The 19061-nt window shown below is 46.7% G+C and overlaps 1 protein-coding gene across 2 annotated transcripts in view; it reads left to right on the top strand.

Moving 5' to 3' along the window:
* Positions 1–224: 224 nt before the first annotated feature.
* Positions 225–19061, top strand: part of LOC147022834 (ryanodine receptor 2-like) — a 717656-nt gene continuing 698819 nt past the window's right edge. For both annotated transcript variants that reach the window (XM_085887705.1, XM_085887704.1), the window contains exons 1-3: positions 225–467; positions 15720–15762; positions 16090–16321. In XM_085887705.1, coding sequence (XP_085743831.1) covers positions 386–467; positions 15720–15762; positions 16090–16321 — 357 coding nt within the window. In that variant the 5' untranslated portion in view covers positions 225–385. The remainder of the gene's footprint in view (positions 468–15719; positions 15763–16089; positions 16322–19061) is intronic.

Below are 19061 nucleotides of genomic sequence, written 5' to 3'. Positions count from 1 at the left end.
CCTCCATATTACAAAAGTAATTTTCTAATAAAAATTAAAAATTAAATGTGTGTTTGCAATCGTGCTTTACATTTGAAATTATGCCGATAAAACCTGTTTTTGGTGCATGCATCATTTAATAAATAAAACCGTCAAATCTCACGAATCTCGCGAGATTTGTGACACGAGTCACGAGGGAGGCGTCACGTAGAGCGCGAGCTGGCAGCAGTAGAAAAAGACGTGGATGATGGATATACGAAAATGACTAAGAAAAGGAAAAAATGTAACCGACGAAAATAAAGAAGATGATGAAAGACATGTTGTGGGAGGAGGAGGAGACTATTGTGGTGAAATTAAAGAAGAAGACGAAGCCGCACTTCGTGACGTGTGACTTGCTTGTGGAACGATGGCGGAAAACTGCTTCGACAAAAGGCGTGGCCCTCGGTCCTTGTCGTTGACTGGCGTTGTAGTCTCCTCAGGCTTAAACGGTGAGAGTTGAGAGTGTACCTCGCTCTGTGTGTTTGCTGGTTAATTATTATTACACTTCGCTGTAGTCGATTGTTGATGTACCTCTTTGTTTGTGTTTGTAGAGATGGCTTCAATCAAGCAAATTAAAGCCTGATTCAAACCGAAGGTCTCTCTCTCTCTCTGTCTCTGTCTCTGTCTCTGTCTCTGTCTCTGTCTCTGTCTCTGTCTCTGTCTCTGTCTCTGTCTCTGTCTCTGTCTCTGTCTCTCTCACACATTCATTACAACCATCATGTCGATGAAATACCGACAGAGATTTCCACATTCCTCAATGCTGACCGGCTAAATAGAAACCGGTACCATGTGTCTGCTCTTATACATGTTGTGGGATTTCTCGCAGAAAATCGGATACCTTTTAGAATTTAGAGGGAGCCTTGATAATTTTGAGGATATGTCAGACGGGCACAGTGAGCTCTTTCTCTCTCGATTTTAAACTACACACTCAAAAAAAAGACACCGAACTAGCCGAAATAATAAAGCATATCCCACGAAACGCAAGCTATACTCGTCCGGAAATGCAGAATGAACTGATCTGCACATTGAGTAATGTTGTGACGGATGCCATCGTGGAAGAAGTAGGCACATCGTGGTTTACCATCAAGGTGGATGGGACGAGGGACCCCACTGAATGTGAGAACATATCACTCATCATTCGCTTTGTATCGGCATCAAATGAAGCAACAGAGCATCTACTCACAATAGCTACAGCCGACGCTGGAGATGCAAAAACATTGACAGACCTAATAATTGCAGAGCTGACAAAAACAGGACTTGACACATCAAAAATATTAAGTCAGGTGTACGACGGGGCTTCGGTAATGGCTGGAAGCACGGTGGGGTGCAAAAGTTGTTGCACGAGATATTGGAAAGAGAAATCCCCTATGTGCACTGCTTAAATCACCAACTCCATCTGGTAGTTATCCACGCACTGGCAGCAGAGAAAGCTGTCACTGATTTCCTCGAGGTTTGTTGTTGCCTGTACAAAATCTTCAGAAAGCCCACTGTTGCTGCACCGTATAAAGGTGAGCGATTAAAACGACTTCTTGATCAAAGGTGGACGGGACATTTAGCCACCGTGTCTGTGATCATAGGATCTTTTAAGGATATCACATCCTCACTGTCGGAGATTGATGCAGAGCGCGCCTACGGTGCAGAGATGAGGATGGAGGCTATTGGGCTTTTGCAGGAAGTCTCTGGGCCTGCCTTCATGTTCATTGCTATCTTTGTACAAAAACTGCTGATGTTGTTAGATGGCCCTAACAGACTCTTGCAGGCAGAGGACATGGACTTGCTAACGGGGTTGGAACTGGTGGCGAGTGCTGCAGAGTGCCTGAAGAAACTCCGCTCTGAGGATGAGTTCACTGATCTTTGGAACAAGGCCAACGATGATCACACTGCTCCACCTGCACCACCAAAACGGAGATGTACAACGAATAAGAACCTGGAACAGTTTGTAGTTTTGGAGACTACAGGACAAAACAACGACAATGACAAGACGGAACTGCAGAAGGTTTTTTACAGCGCAATTGACACTGTGCTTGGCGAGATCGCTCAGCGCTTCAGTGAGCGCAACACACAACTCGCCGGTTCACTCGCTGCCTCGAATCCTGAAAATGGCACGTTTTTGGATCCCCACTTGCTCCAGCACATCATGACATTAACAAAGTCAACCATCAGTGAAACAGAGTGTGTGGTTGCAAAGCAGTTTATTCGCTCACAGACAGAAAAGCAGCCAAACAAGAGATGGACAACACAAAAAGTCCTCTCAACATACCACAAAACGCTGGAAGCCATGCCAAGTGGAGTGACTGCTATGAGACTTGGACTAACACTTGGTGCGTCCACTGCCATGTGTGAAAACTCATTCTCAATATTGAGGAATGTCTTCACTGACCATCGACGGTCCATGCGCCATGCACGCAAGGCACAACTGGTACAGCTGGCCTTCGAGAGAGACCTCACACGTAAATGCCTGAATGAATGGAAGAAGGTCCTCAGAAGATTCAACACCGAGACACATCGCCTGCAGCTCTTCTGACAGCGACAACAGCGGTATAAAAACTATACGAGGAGTTCAGATTGTGTGTGTGACTGCTGATGATGCATGTGTGCTTGTGGTTGTGGTTGTGGTTCGCAAGGCCATGGTCGGTTGCTTTGTACTTCTGATGTTTAAGTGAAATGTTGTGCTTGGTGCTTTGCATATCCCATATCTAGTGCTTTGTGCATAACCTTCCCTCTGTGTAATTGACTGCTTTAAGTGCGGACCTTGTGGTATCTTCAGGCTGGTCGTATTTGCTGTTGATAGTTTAACGTGATGATCGCAGGTCATAGCCGACTGTATCTTATTTGAAAATGCACAGATTCCGGTACCAACCTCCCCCGTTTAGTCATTGTATCTCTGGTATATTAATTTTCTAATGCCAATTCTTGACAACACCTTGTGTAAGTGCACCTGAATTGGTGCCAATTGTCTAATCATTTAATATCTGCATTGTGAATGCGCCAGTTTGTTGCGGCTCTCCTGCATTCGAATAATTATTTTGGGCCAAAAACATCGGAACATATTAAATCGAGCTGAGATCAATTTGGTTAGTATGCAACGGCAACCTCAGTATAGATGCGTCAATGCTGCATGAATACAATAGCATACCGGGTGATCAAAAATATTAAATGTTATAATTGTGCCCCCCCCCCCCCATCCAGTTCATATGTCCCTTAATACTGAGCCCTGGCGACGGGCCTGCCCTAACTAAAAGCCCTACACAACACATCAAACCCATTTACCCAATAGACATATGGAAAGGAATAACTAAACACACATGAGACTAGAAGGGTACTCTAGTCTAGAAACTAGAAGGGTAGAGCGCATACCTCTGCCACACAATGCCTTATCTCCATGAACATATCGGGCCCAATACATTTTTGAAATATCATTTCAGAGATATTTTTGGCCCGATCTCTCAATGGTGAAGAATCACTTTAAAAATTAAGTGATCCTCTTATGCGGATCCGGATTAAGATCTTCACCAAAAAGGAATCAATTCGTCCTTGCCACACACCCAACCTGTCCACTAAGTTTCGTACGAATCCGTCCACAACTTTTTTTGAGTTATCCCTGTTATGTATCGGTTTAGCCCAATCTCTCAATGGTGAAGAATCACTGAAAAAATTATCAGATCCCGATTCAGATCATCACCAAAATTGAATCAATTCTTCCTTGTCACATACCCAACATGTCCACCAAGTTTTGGCCGAATCCATCCACAACGTTTTGAGATGTCCTGCACACAAACAATGGAATAAACAAGAAGAAGACGCCGTGCAGAGCACGATACTTGCAAAATCCATAAAACTAATTTGACCTAAAAAAAAATAATTGGTGGTTGAAGTTAATGACCAAATATGCAACTCCTCTTCAAATTTCAAGTCAATCGGATGAAAATTGTCAATTTTAGAAATGCGGCTGATGTCCTTTTGGCTAATGTTGACCTCAAAAATAAATAGTGGATGAAATTCATTGACCTCATTTGCAAATCCTGCTCAAATTTCGAGTCTATGAGAGGAAAATTGAGGATTTTAGAAATTCGGCCTTTGTTGACCTTTTGGTCTATGTTGACCTCAAAAATAATTTGTGGTTGATGTCAGTGACGTGACATGAAAATCCTCTTCAAGTCGGATCAAGTCAATCGGATGAAAATTGAGGATTTTAGAGACACCACCTTCGTTGTTGACCTTGGGCCTATGTTGACCTCACCATACGCCCTGCATTGAGATGGATCTCGGTCTCAGTACCATGAGCCCTACATTGAGATGGATCTCGGTCACGGCACCATGAGCCCTGTATTGAGATGGATCTCGGTCTCAGTACCATGAGCCCTACATTGAGATGGATCTCGGTCACGGTACCATGAGCCCTGTATTGAGATGGATCTCGGTCTCAGTACCATGAGCCCTACATTGAGATGGATCTCGGTCACGGCACCGTAAGCCCTGCATTGAGATGGATATCGGTCTTGGTACCATGAGCTCTGCATTGAGATGGATCTCGGTCACGGCACCATGAGCCTGCATTGAGATGGATCTCAGTCTCGGCACCATGAGCCTGCATTGAGATGGATCTCGGTCACGGCACCGTAAGCCCTGGATTGAGATGGATCTCAGTCTTGGCACCGTATGCCCTGCATTGAGATGCATCTCAGTCGGGGTACCATGAGCCTGCATTGAGATGGATCTCGGTCTCGGTACCATGAGCCCTGCATTGAGATGGATCTCAGTCGGGGTACCATGAGCCCTGCATTGAGATGGATCTCGGTCTCGGTACCATGAGCCCTGCATTGAGATGGATCTCGGTCTTGGTACCATGCCCTCGACATTGAGATGGATCTCAGTCTCGGCACCATGAGCTCTACATTGAGATGGATCTCGGTCTTAGCACGAGCCCTGCATTGAGATGGATCTTGGTCGTGGCACCATGACTGGCTGCTCCCGTAAATAAATTTCAAATTGTTTCATGCGATTATCGTCACGGTAACTTCCTTATCTCACCACCAGCAGTTAACACAAAACTGATGCAAAAAGCTGATCCATGGGGTGTGTTCCATTATCTCAATCAGCTTGGTTTCACTTCCCTAGCCGTTCCTTATCAAATGTTTCATTTGACTGCTTGCTTGAGTGTTTCAGCCACTTGGTGAGCACTCTACAAGCTGATTGGTGGAGGAACACACTCCAACACGTGTGCTCGGCCTCAGACCCTTTTCTGGTTCTGCCGTTTGTGTGATGAAAAAAGTGAATTTGGGGTGATTTTCACCTGTTCCTTCCCTGTTGTGTTTTTTATTTTATTTTTTTTAGCACAGCTGAGGGCTATTAGCTTCACCCTCGGGAAAGGTGTTCTGATTTTAAAAAAAGTGCAACGTTCTGCTGTGCGCATGGGTTGTTCCATATACTAATGAGGTGGTGTTTTTTGATCGTGCAATATATTGTAGTGTGGATTTGTTAAACAATGTCGATATGTATTGTTATGGATGTGGAAACCATTTGCATTCAACATTCAAGTCCCAAAGTTAGTTATGCCGGTAAGTACGTGTGTAGTCAGATCCCTTTCCTTTTTGTGTAGTGGGAGGCTCGAAAACTTGCGTTGTGACATCTTTAGTTAGGTTATTATATCCAACTAGCCAATGAATAAATCATCCCATCTGCATGATCCATCCCCCATCATGATCCACTACCCACCCGCTGTCTACAAGCACTCTGACTTGCCAGGGCAGGGTCTTGCAGCCGTTCCTTGCTGCTCTCACCAACGTTCCTTCCACAAACGTTTTAACTCTTGCACCAACGCAACATGGATACTGTTACTCTTCGAGAGCGGAGCCACGTGGAGAATGTGGGGTCTCCGAACAGGGACCACGGCTCCGCCCCGGTGGGGTGCAGCCGTGGGCCAATGAGGGACGGACAGCGAGATGATTCTCGCCAAGGCCCTCCCCGTGTGGAAGGAGATGTATATCTCAGAGACTCGGAGGATTGTGGTTGTCATTGGCATTGGCGCTGTTGGTGTCTGTGAGCAGAGCAGTGCGAGAACTGTGTGTTTCACAAGGGAGGCAGATAAAGATCCCTGAGCACACTCTGAGAAGAAGTACTGGAGTTCTGGAGTGGGCACGTTCATCTGGAGTGGGCACGTCGGATCAAGTCAATCCGCTGAAAATTGAGGATTTTAGAGACACCACCTTAGTTGTTGACCTTGGGCCTATGTTGACCTCACCAAGAGCCCTGCATCGAGACAAATCTCGGTCTTCTCGGTGAGACAAATCTCGGTGTTCATCGAGTGAACAGCCTTCTCCCTGAAGGCTGTTACGGGGAGAGGAGATCTGTGGACCCCGACCATTCACCACCCGAGCTCCGCCATGAACCACGAGTCCCCCACGTGCGACTGGGACCAGGCTGACTACCATTGGCAGGTGCGACGGCACGGAGTGCTCCCTTTCTCCGACGGCCAGGTACCCATCCGGACTCTGACCCCCAGCTCGTCTCTGTCTCTCATTGGGTGGAGGGTCCAATAAAGAACTCTGGGGTTTCTCTTCTTTGTGTGTGTGTCTGCGTGTGGGCCCGTCTATAAGTAGAATTGTTTTCGTGTTTATTTCATCATTGTAAATACCGCATTGCATATTCGCGATAATCTGCACTGTCTATATTTTATTGTAAATAAATTATTAGAAATGTTCCCAGCTCGTTTCCGTCCTTTCTTTATTTGGTCCAGCATGGTCCGGGTCCGAGTTCAGACGGGGTTTCATCCCCGATAATCCGTTAATCCGAGCCGGCATGGCTTTGGCAGTTTCTGCTCGGCGGCAACCGAGCCGGAGTTGGTAGTCGCTAGTTGGAACTCCACCTCAGTCGTTAGAGTGACCCGGTTCGAGAAAGACGTGCTGAGGGCGTGAATCCCCGGTAGCCAAGACTGCATGGTTATTTAGGTATATTGTGATCTAGACAATTAATCCTACGCCACGCGGTCGAGATATTGGCATTTCACGGTCGATTCATCGACCCGCCGGCTTCGGAGTTATCTGGAGCAACGGCCTATAAATTCTGGCGAGTCGGGTGGAGACAGCGTAAACGTCCCCACATAGCGGTCGTTCTCGCCACCGACCCCCGACCCACAACAGTATTATCATGAGGAATTATGCAAATGTTCTTGTGATTATTGTTGTATTTGTGAACATTAAATGTAGTTATTATTCCACTTGCTTTCTCGACTAATACTAAAGTCACCCCCTAATTTTGAACTAGTCCTGTCGAGTTTAAACATTTAACGAGTCCTGTCGAGTAAAAACATCAGGGAAAACATTTAATAATTGACTCATTACGTCGCAGTGCTTTCTTTCCTTGATATGAAGCATTCCCTTTGCACTGTGTTTATCACCACTCACAAGGTGATGTGTTTTGTCGGTAAAGTGAGACCCACCCAGGAGGCCTGTCTCGAAACATTGTGAACCAGATCAGTCGTGTGGGGGGCCCATTTTCATCTCATGGCCCCTTGTCATATTGGGGCCCCTTGTCATGTCGGGACCCCTTGTCACCTCGAGGCCCCGTGCAATTAACTGCGCAGGATGCACGCCCTCAACGCTACTTCTGTGCACAAAGGATTTTCTGAAATTTGCAACCAATTTCGTCCAGTAGAAGCCAAAAAACGAATTTTCAGTCCCCATGAAAAAGTTGCATACAGAGAAACCGTCACATATACAGGGAGGGGCGCTTGACGCGTCCCTTTATAAAAAAAATTTTCTACAATGTCGAGGCTCGTATATGAGCTAACACACAGAACATATAACAAGGGGAGCAGGAGACACAAGGGGCAAGAGAGGTAAGCAAAAAACAGTGGGAAACAGACGTGAGGAGAGCTGTGTAAGGCAGAGGGAGGGCTGGGGTACAGAGGGTAAACAGGATGGACACTACAGGGACTTTCAAGTCCTCACACGACAGGAACTTTCAGGAAGGAAAGCAGAGAATTTGAAGGAGGTGGATTTGGGGTGGATTAGCGGGGGTAGAAAAGATCATGGTTTTGGATGGAGGAAGATATGAGATGGTTGTCTGGTCTGGTCAGGTATGGGAGCATGTGCCGGAACAGCGTATCACTGCGTCCACTTTCCACCAGTACTCCAGGGGCCTCCATAGTGCCATCCCCAAGGCAGATGCCTCGCCCATCCCCATCTGCTTGAGATGCTGATCAAACTGCTGCAACCATAAGGAAAGTGGTTGGCCCATTTGCCTCCTTCACTCACGAGGCCCCCTCACTGAGAGAATCTGGTGAGCAGGATCAACCTCAGGAAAACGAGCCACACGTCCATACAGCCGCAGCTGAGGCTCACAGACTGTCGGAAACAAATCTCATTGGAGTCTCTCTCAGCAACCGCTCATTGGACACAAAGTCTGACCAGTGATAGCCAAGGATTCTCCAAAGAGACCTGGAATCGAAGGAATTAAGTCACCGTCTAAGATCCCTGGACAGAATCTAAGTCTCGCATCCATAGAGCAAGACTGTAAGCACCAAGGACCTGAAGACGAGGACATTCGTCCTCCCACACAGGTACCGGCAGCGGCACACCCCATGATCGAGTGAATCCATGACTCCCCATGCCCGATTGGAGGGTCAGCAATAGGGATAGTAACACCCTTGACATCCAACTCGATGGGTGGTGGATCAGCCTGGTAAGAGCCCACCACCCTCCACTCTAACTGCGGCACACCGAGGGATGGGCTTGGAGGAGCTCAATGCGCGAATTTCCCTGTAAGCAGGACGAGAATCACCTGACCACAGGTGATGCTCTACCCCCTCACAGATTCCTTGCACATAGGCCTCCTTGTCCACCCTTAGCGCATGTACAGTTTTATGCCTCAACTCCCTGAACACCTCAGTTCTGCAATTCAGCCTGGCCCTGTGACTATGGTCAATGGTATCCAGTGTCCCTTGAGAGACAAAATTCTTCGCCTGACGGCGAGTTCCAAACCATCCACCGGAAACATCAATGACGGTGGTCTTGAAGGCACCCCACAACTCTTCAGGATTCCCCAAAGCACCCAGGCCCCCCAAATGCACACTCAGCTTGTTCGCAAATTCCTCAGCTACCCTCTCATCCTTGAGCTTGCCAACATCCAGCCGAGACTGGGATGGTACCAATCTCCCCGATTTAAGCTTAAACTTCATCTTTGCTGCAAGAACCCTGTGGTCGATATTGAGGAACTGAGCACTCTGGTAGACCCTGCATTTCTGGATCATCCTCCAATGACCATCAATGAGCACGTGGTCAATCTCTTTTGCCACACTGCCTGCGTTGAAATACCAAGTCCAGCGGTGAGCCTGAAGGTGCTGAAACCATGAACCAGTCACCCTAAGTCCATGACTTCTTGCAAAGTCAAGGAACTTAGTGCTATTCTGGTTCACAGTTCCAGACCCAAGGGGACCAACACATGTCTCGTAACCATTCCTCTCATTTACAGTTGATGCAATGAAATCCCCCAAGACTAGAAGAGTATCTCACCTGGGGCACTGATCAACAACAGACTCGAGCGTAGCATAGAATGCATCCTTCACGGTAAAATCACTCGCCTCAGTCGGAGCATATACAGAGACCAGGGAAATGACACCCAAGGAGTGACGAATCCTAAGTCTCATAATATGCTCGTTGACCGGTGTTGCCTCAATTATCATTGGAGTCACCTTATTGGACACAGCTACAGCAACTCCTTGGGCATGGTAACCATCAGAGCGACCATACCAAGAGTAGATGTCACCATGCACCATGATTTCGCCGCAATCTGGTCTCTGAACCTTAGAGAGTGTTAGAATACCGATGTCCAAACTCTTGAGCTCAGATGATAACAGAGACAGGTGATCATTCTCTCTTTGGGATAGGACATTCCAGGTATCCACCCGAAGGGTTAAACCAAGGAGACCACCGTTGGGTGGATGACACCTCAGCACCACCCTGACACGTACTACCACAATCTGACCCAGGAAGGTCAACCCATGGTATTCCTCCTTTCATCAAAGAGTGGGGGTCCCGAAGGCTTTGCCCCAATCCCATCATCCGGTGAGCTTCCCTGCAAAGGGAAGCTGCACAGGAGGTACTCCCACAGAGAGGGTTTCCAGATTTATTTTTGCTTTTGGTATGTTTTGTGGAATTAAGGGTTTTACTCTGGCTGGAGTGCAAATCCTGCCACCAACCTCTTAATTAAAAGTAACCCAACTGCAGGAGGACATCAGTGGGCACAATTGGGTTCTAGATATGGATGGCCGTTGGCTCACAAGGAGCTCATCCGCCCTTTGGTGGTGAACAGCTGTTTTGAAGACATAGAGGTAAGAGTGGGATTGAAGAAAGTGTGGGAGTTTGTTCCAGAGGTAGGAAAATAGAGGAATGAACGAGTGAAGGTGAGCAGTGATTCTTGATTTTGATAGTTTTACCACAAGGGGGTTGTTGGTGGACCTTGAGTGCCCTGAGGAAATATGGGGGGGGGGTCATGTCTCAGACAGAGCAAGGGAGGGGGCATGGCCAGAGAGGAGATGGTAGAAGATGGAAAGACCACTGATCTGCTTGTGGTGAGAGAGTGAGAGGCCCAAAGACTCAGCCTCATCGCGGGAAATAGCAATGATCCTAAATTCCTTGGTTTCCACAGCGCGAAGCTGAGAAAGATGAGAGGTGGGAGCACCAGCCCAGAAGGGAGAGCAGTACTCCATCAGGCTGTGGACGAAAGCTTTGTATGTGGTCAGGAGCTCAGATGTGCCAAGGAAGGACTTTGCACGACGAAGGATGCCCAGTCAGCGATTGGCTTTGGAGACCAGCTTGGAAATGTGGCTTTCCCAGGAAAGATCATGGCAGATGGTGAGACCCAGGAGCTTGAAAGAAAGGACTTCTTCAAGGGGATTGTTGAGAAAGTAGATGGGGGGTTTCCAGATGGTCCTTTCGGAGAGACAAAGTGAGAGTGTGAGATTTGTCTGGATTGAAAGACATGTTTCATGTGTTGGACCAGCTTGTGATTTTATCCAGATCTGCAGAGAGTGAAGATGCTGCTGCTTGCTGATCTGAGGGATGATAGATGGTACGGCAGAGGGTGAAGTCATCAGCAAGAGGTAAAGAGGACTTTCCAGACAGTCAGAGCTCATTGATGAAAACCAGAAAAAGAACAGGGACCAGAACACTGCCTTGAGGAACTCCAGCCTGGACAGGAAGATGGGATGAGAGAACTCCATTAAGGGTCACACATTGGCTGTGACAGGAGAGGAAGTCTGTGAGCCATGAGTGGAGATGTCCTTGAATACCATCGTAAGAGAGTTTGGCAGAGTGCCAGACTGTATCGAAAGTACACGATATGAACTATTTTTCTGATATGAATGTGATATAAACACTCTCTTGATAAGAACTATCATTTTTCTTTTCAATCTATCATGTCTTGTCTATGTAATATATACAGTTATGTTTATATCCTTCTATATAAACTCAACAAAAATAAAAACTTTGCACTCGTTTCAAAGTCAATAATTTGAACACTTTGGAAAATATGTTTGAAATAACGATTGTATTCAATTCTCTTGTCATTAAAGATGCTATAGCATACAGATCATGTTTGTCATGGAATCGGTTCCACCGGAAATGCGACGACAATGTCCATGATCAAAAACTCTGAGTCACAACTTAATGAAATCATGTCAATATCGGGTTTGTCCTCCATGGGCGTTCACAACTGCGATACAACGTCTCCTCATGGATTGGATGATGCGTCTGAACACAGCTTGGGGAATGCGCCGCCATATTTGTACCAACATGGCACCAAGCTCCTTCAAGTTCTGTGGAGGGTTCCTTACTTGATGGAGCCACCTGCCTAACACATCCCACACATGCTCTATGGGGTTGAGGTCAGGAGATCTTGAGGGCCACTCCATGACATTGATGCCAGCGTCCCTGAGGAAATTCGTTGTTAAATTGGCCGTATGAGGTCTGGCGTTATCCTGTTGGAAAGTCAGACCTGGGCCATGAGCTGCCATTAATGGTAAAAGCTCTGGAACGAGCACCTGATCCCTGTATGCTGCCGCATTAAGGTTTCCCTGGATGACAATGAGTCGGGATCGAGCATGACCGTTGATACCACCCCAAACCATAACGCTACCTCGTCTTCTCCACACTCTAACCCTTCTATCAGCAAGTTAGTGTGAACCTTGATTCGTTACCAAACACAACCCTATTCCAATCTCGCTGGGTCCATCTCAGGTGCCGTCGTGCCCAAAGAAGACGTTGGCGTCGATGGAAACGGGTTAGAATTAGTCCACGATATGGCCGCCGTGCATGAAGACGAGCAGAGCGCAGGCGATTTCGAATGGTTTGGGCAGTCACTCGACCTCCAAACAATTCATTCCCAGTGGATGTGGCAGTGACAAACCGATTACGCAAATGACGTAAGACAATCTGTCGGTCTTCTGCGCGTGACGTAACACGTGGTCGACCTGGACGGGGGCGGTCAGCTGTGGTGCCAGTCTGATAGAGACGTGTCTGGAGGTTATGGATGGTCTGTCGACTGCATCCCGTAACCCTCGCAACGTCAGTGACAGATGTTCCCGTATTCAGCATGCCAATGGCACGTTCACGCTGAATGTTTGACAGTCGTGGCATTGCAAATTAACGAATAATGAACCATAAAACCTTGTTTTTCTGAGATGATACTCTCCTCTGCGACCTTGAGATCAATTGCAGGTGTATCAATAGGCCACGTGACTTGTGTCACGTGGAAACGTGTTTTTAGTGTGCGGTGCTCTGTTACGTGCTACGTAGGCCCGACCAGTAGAATGAATGTGTGAAGTAATGCCCTCGACAATGCCTTTAACCATAATCACAACAAGAACTCTTTCAAGAAAAGTTTCTAAACACTATTTGACAAATAATGAGTGTCAAGTTTTTATTTTTGCTGGGTTTATTAAATGAGGCAATTATCTGTGTGTACGTCTGAACATCATGAAAAAACACGGCTGGGACAATCTCCACCAAATTTTGCCCACATGCTGTGGGTACCCAGGGTCCAGGTCATGAGCACAACAAAAAAATCCTTCCCTCCTGTGGGGGTGAGGATAGACCCTTACCCCTCCTCCCCGTTACCACAAGGTTACAATATTCTAAAATAACACATTTCAATACTGCTTACAGAAAAAAACAAAAATCCACTTGCTCAAAGTTCATAAATAAATTCAAGATAATAAAATGGGCTTGTCCATTTCGGGCATCGTGGGGGGACCCTAGTGATTGGGGGTCCGAAGCAGAATACCTGGACTGACTATAGGACGGGCTGGCTCTGGCTGGTGGGTTGGCCTTGAGGTACACACACTCGTCTCCAAGCTGTTTTGCCTGAGTTTGAATCCCGAACGAGGGAGGGTGATTGTGTTTCACAGGTTGGGTGATTCCTGAAGTTTTGTGCCATCCCTCGAATGGACGTTAAGCCAGGTGTCCCATCTGCTCGCATGAGTTGGTCGATGTAAAAGATACCACGGTGTCCTTCACCAAGAGTTGGCGAGCCTTCACTGGCATCCTAAGCAAATTCCAAATTATTGCCTTGATTAAGGCAATGGCAAACCACCCAGTATCACCCTTGCCAAGCAACCAAGGACCTGCCTGCAGGGAGAGCACACAGTCAACCAATCATTGTTCTCAAGCTCTTTATATATTTTTTATTTATTATAATTCACTCGTGATGGTGTGCACGTCTGGTCTGGAGGGGGTGTCTCCCTTTCTCTCTACCAATTCTTTCAAATTTCTGCATTTTGTCAATACCTGTGTGTCTCTTCCACTCCCCCACTTTGTTCAACTTGAATTAGGCACTCATCAGGTTGAACCTTTACTTGCACGTACTTCATTGTGCCATGTTTTCTGTTCTTCTTCTGTTCTTGCATGTGGCAACTTGGCTATTGGGTAGCTATCATGTCTTGGTTACTGGGTAGCTATCAGCTGTGCCAATGATGCTGTGCCCCTCGACCAGTACACTGGAACTCATTTCGCCAACCTCGGGAGGATGACAGGCTGAGTCGACCCTACCTGGTGTTAATTCAGCAGCCAATCTGGGCTCAAACTCAGGACCCCAAGATCCCAAGCCAGCCACCCTAATCACGAAACCAATACCAGGCTTATATGGCTTCTGTGATATGTCTTAAGGTTAACTCAATCCTCTCTGATTGTATGTTCTGACGCATAGGAGGAACGAAAAAATAAAGCATTGAGTAATATAATCTCCCTTTTGGGTCCAGAGAAAGACAGCTTGACTAGAAAACGGGCATATTGCACCTCACATACAATGGGTGCAGGTTCGGTGCTCTGCACTCGATGGAAACAAAATGGCTTCAAATTGCAAGATGTCTATACTGGAAACTCGATACCCCAACATCCACCTCCCTTCCCCACAGCCTGCTTCCTGGGGGTCTCTTTTGGCATCGGATCACACGTCGAGTTCATATCATGAGTTTGCTGAGCTTTCTCTCAAGAACCCACCAGTGTCTGCCACACCAAGGATGACGATACTTTGTACAAACCATCTGGACAGAACCATAACCCGACGATTGTTTAACGACCATTTAAATTGAACATAAGATCCGGTTCATTGATGGTGGCTGACTGTGTCATGCGATCACCTCTGTGTATTGGAAGTACATATCATCTGTTTATGTGGAGGGCACCAGATAAATGTTGCGTTGCTCATGTTACACATGTGACGCGTTTGTATTTGATTCAGTTTGTGTAATTTGTGCCTCAATATGACATCCACTTTGTTGTTCTGGTGGCCAAAGTGGCCTGGGGGGTTGGAGCACCCACCTCATGGTCTCCTTTAATTGTTATCAGAAACTAGTAATTTCCATTTTTTGTCAAGTTTTATTTTATGTAAAGGATGCCCTGACCATGTGAAGACAAAGTTGCAATGCGGATTTTGTATGGGGTGAGAGCTCGGAATGGGGATTACAACGTCTTTGTACCCTTCAGGATGCCTGGTGTTGGCTTAATGGTTATGGTGGTGGGCTTGGGATTCTAGGATCCTGAGTTAAAATCCTGCTGGGCTGTTGAATTAATAGCAGGTGGGGTTGACTCCACCCATCATCCTTCTGAGGTTAGCAAATTGAGACCCATCTTTCTGGGATGATTGAACCATTCAAGTATCCTGTGTCAGAGTGGCAACCTGTCCAGGATTGTGCCCAATAACCCAGGAAACTGCTTCAGCAGCACCGACGCTCTGTACAGAGTATGATCCCAATCGATGGATGGGATGGTACCTTTCAGGGTGGAGGGAAGTCAAAATTTAGACTGTTTTTACTTACATCATCAATATATGGTTCCATGCCATTCCATCGGGACCACACTCTGTGCAGAGCGTCAGTGCTACCTGAGCAGTCTCCTGGGCTATTGGGCACAATCCTGGATGGGTCACCACTCCAACACAGGATACTTGAATGACTCAATCATCCCAGAAAGCTGGTTCTCATTTTGCCCAACTCAGAATGATGACGGGGTGAGTTAACCCCACCCGGTATTAATTCAACATCCGAGCAAGGTTTGAACCCAGGACCTTCGTATCCCAAAGCGTGCCACCCTAACCATTAAGTCAACACCAGGCATATACATATGGTTCACTTTAAATGAAAGAGTGCAAGGTCTGTATGAAATCACATTAATGTTTTAATTCCCTTTTTCTCTCTCTCTCTCCAGCTCGAGGACTGCTCTGCGCAAGGATTACGCAACACGGTTCAAGGTAGGCCAACACAAAGCCCGAGCACATTATTTTCAAATTGAATGAGATGCACGGACGTCATAACACCCAGACTTCACCGCTTGACCAAATCGATAACGCTCGTTTCATCTGCCAATAATGTCAGATTGAGGACACAAATGAAACAACACACACACACACACACACACACACACACACACACACACACACACACACACACACACACACACACACACACACACACACACACACACACACACACACACACACACACACACACACACACACACACACACACACACACACACACCGCACTTGTGACCTTGCAATTGGTGGCCTTGTGTTTAGAAAGCAGCGACAAAATGTCAAACGTCCAATAGAATCGGAGAATCCTCCTGACTCCTCCTACATTGTGCCGAGCGAGCTGTCAATGCAGAGGCGCGTGTACTCTCCCGTGGAGCCACAAGCACCAAGAGTACGAGAAGCATCGGGGGCAGGAGCAGCGTTTGTGCAGGCGATGCACGCAGGCAGCATGGGCGGCGATCCCGATGCCGAGGATGAGATCCTCTTCTTGCGGACGGTGGGTGAACCCATCGGCTTTGGTTTAGACATCACTCGCTTCGTCATTTTGTCCCCTTTTCACCGGTGTCACCATGAATAAGTGTAAGGTGCCTATAAGAAGAAGTACAATAATCTGCGAAGCACGTTCCTCCTGGTTGATGATTACATGATTATTGATAAAAAAAAAATCGAGGCTGGGATGACACGATATTAATGGAGCGTCATCTTGTTTGTTTTCTCAATCGCCCCGTCCACACCGTCTCGAACTAGAGGGCTTATTGGTTCCAGTCCATGCAGTGAAATGTCCTTTTTGCACCATGTGGCCACCACCGATTTAAAAAAGGACAGCTGTTTGTCAGCGCCTCGGTCTGCACTTAATGTCTGTAAGCGCTCACACGCTAATCGATATGCGGACGGACATGCAGACTGCAGTGTTGTGGCATTCGAGACATTCCCATCGGCAAACGCGGAGGGAAGAGAGAGAAAGCATCCTGCGGGAATTCATGAGAAATGGGGAGTGGCTTGAGTAATACGCGTCATCACGTTCGTGTTTGCGTCAGTGCGTAATACTGCGTAATCGCCGTCAATGGAAGCAGACGGCAGAAAGTAGAGTAAAAACGAGATTTCTGCTACGTTCGTGGTGGTCGTATGGCAGCTTAGCTGCCGGGGTAGCTATCATTTCTTGAAGCGCGACTGTGTCGCTGATGCAGTGCCCCTCTACCAGTACACACACTGGAACTGGTGCTCATTTCGCCGACCTCGGAAGGATGACAGGCTGAGTCAACCCCCTGGTGTATTAACTCAGCGGCCGACGGGGCTTGAACTCAGGACCCTAGGATATATCTCTCTCTCTCTCTCTCTCTCTCTCTCTCTCTCTCTCTCTCTCTCTCTCTCTCTCTGTGTCTCTGTGTCTCTGTGTCTCTGTGTCTCTGTGTCTCTGTGTCTCTGTGTCTCTGTGTCTCTGTGTCTCTGTGTCTCTGTCTCTCTCTCTCTCATTGGTTGGGACGTGGCTATGCCGCTGATGCAGTGTCCCCCTTACCAGTACACTGGTACTCATTTTGCCAACCTCGGAAGGATGACAGGCTGAGTCAACCTCCTAGTGTATTAATTCAGCGGCCGACGGGGCTTGAACTCAGGACCCTTGGATCCCAAGCCACCACCCAAACCACTAAGCCAACACCAGGCTTACACCCAAATCACTGAGCCAACACCAGGCTACACTGCTATGTTCATGATGTGCAGCTGCTCTGTTGACATTTTCCTTGGCTTTGTGATGTTATTTGATCATTGACTGTAAAATAGCTGAGTTGTCGGTCCAAAATGACGTTTGGTATATCCTCCAGTGAAAATATTCAGAAAACTACATCGACTAGACTCTCGTCGATGTAGTTTTCTGAATATTTTCAGTGATTGTTTTCAAGAACATCATTTCATATAGGACGTTCAAAAACATACTTTAACACCTTCAAATTGATTAAAATATTTACGTGTATTTTACCTTTTTTTGGTTGTTCTTGGTTTTTAAGATGACTTTTAATGTTTTTCCATTGTCACAAATTCTTTATGAGACTGATTTGCGGAATAGGATAAAAGTTGAGCAGAGCAAAAAGATGGCACATTGTAGTTTGACATTCAGTTGTGTGACTGTGAGAATTTTGTGATTGTGAGAAGATTGTGAGAATTTTGGTAATTTCTTGTTGCATCCGGATATTGAACCATTTAATGCAAACAAACAATTTGTAGTGGCATCTTGTTCGAGAATATTTCAGTAATTATGAGTAGTTTGTATTGGGGTGGTCTGTGAGATGTGTTCCTATTCCTGGCGCTACCCACAGCAGTGTTGGGGTTCGGAAGCCAACAATGACGAAAAATAATTAAGTCGCCTGCTGATGACCCGTGGACACACAAGAAGTCACCCCACCTCCCCACTGTGAAGACCGTTTCACTGATTTCATGAGGAGCACGGATAATGGAGCTTTGGCCTCCAGGATGACCATTCTCTGGGTTATATTGGGAAATTACTAGGGGTTGTTGGTACACCCTCCTTCAAACTGGAAAGGTGGCAGCCCCTTCAGCCAACTCTGCCTGCATGGGTCTAGTGAGCCTGCCAGGCTAAAACATTTTTTTTTTTATTGCTCTCTCTAAAAAAATAGCAAATTATATTCATCCATTGGGACCATACTCTGTGTAGAGCATTAGTGCTGCCTTAGCAGTCTCCTTGGCTATTGGGCCAATCCTGGACAGGTCAACACTCCAACACAGGATACCAACAAGCTGGCACTCATTTTGCCAACCTCAGAAGGATGACAGGCTGAGTCAACCCCACCTGGTAATAATTCAATAGCCAAGTGGGATTTGAACTTGGGATTCTCAGATCCCAAACCCACCACCCTAACCATTAAGCCAACACCAGGCTTAAATTATATTCATGGACGGACGATTCACAGATCACAGAATTATATTCACAGATCTTTGACACATACCAGACATCGATCTATGATTCCGAGGCACAACCCGTGTTGCAACATGGAACACCAAACTGATGATGTTAAGTGGAGCTGCCACCTTAATGTCCAGAGAAGTAGAACAGCTTTTTATTGCAATCGCCAAACAGAGACTCACTGAACAGGAAGCAGCAAGCTCCAAGCTCATAACCACTTATTTACTTGTTTATCTCTTCAGGTTAAGCATGGTGTTGGTTTATCAGCAAAGGAGGCTGGTTTAGGATCCCAAGGTCTTGAGTTCGAGCCATGTTGGCT

The sequence above is a fragment of the Eptatretus burgeri genome, chromosome 7 (assembly GCF_056783735.1).
Source record: "Eptatretus burgeri isolate ZD-2024b chromosome 7, Ebu_testis_v1, whole genome shotgun sequence".
Taxonomy (NCBI): Eukaryota; Metazoa; Chordata; class Myxini; order Myxiniformes; family Myxinidae; genus Eptatretus; species Eptatretus burgeri.
This window is presented reverse-complemented; position numbering and strand designations above follow the sequence as displayed.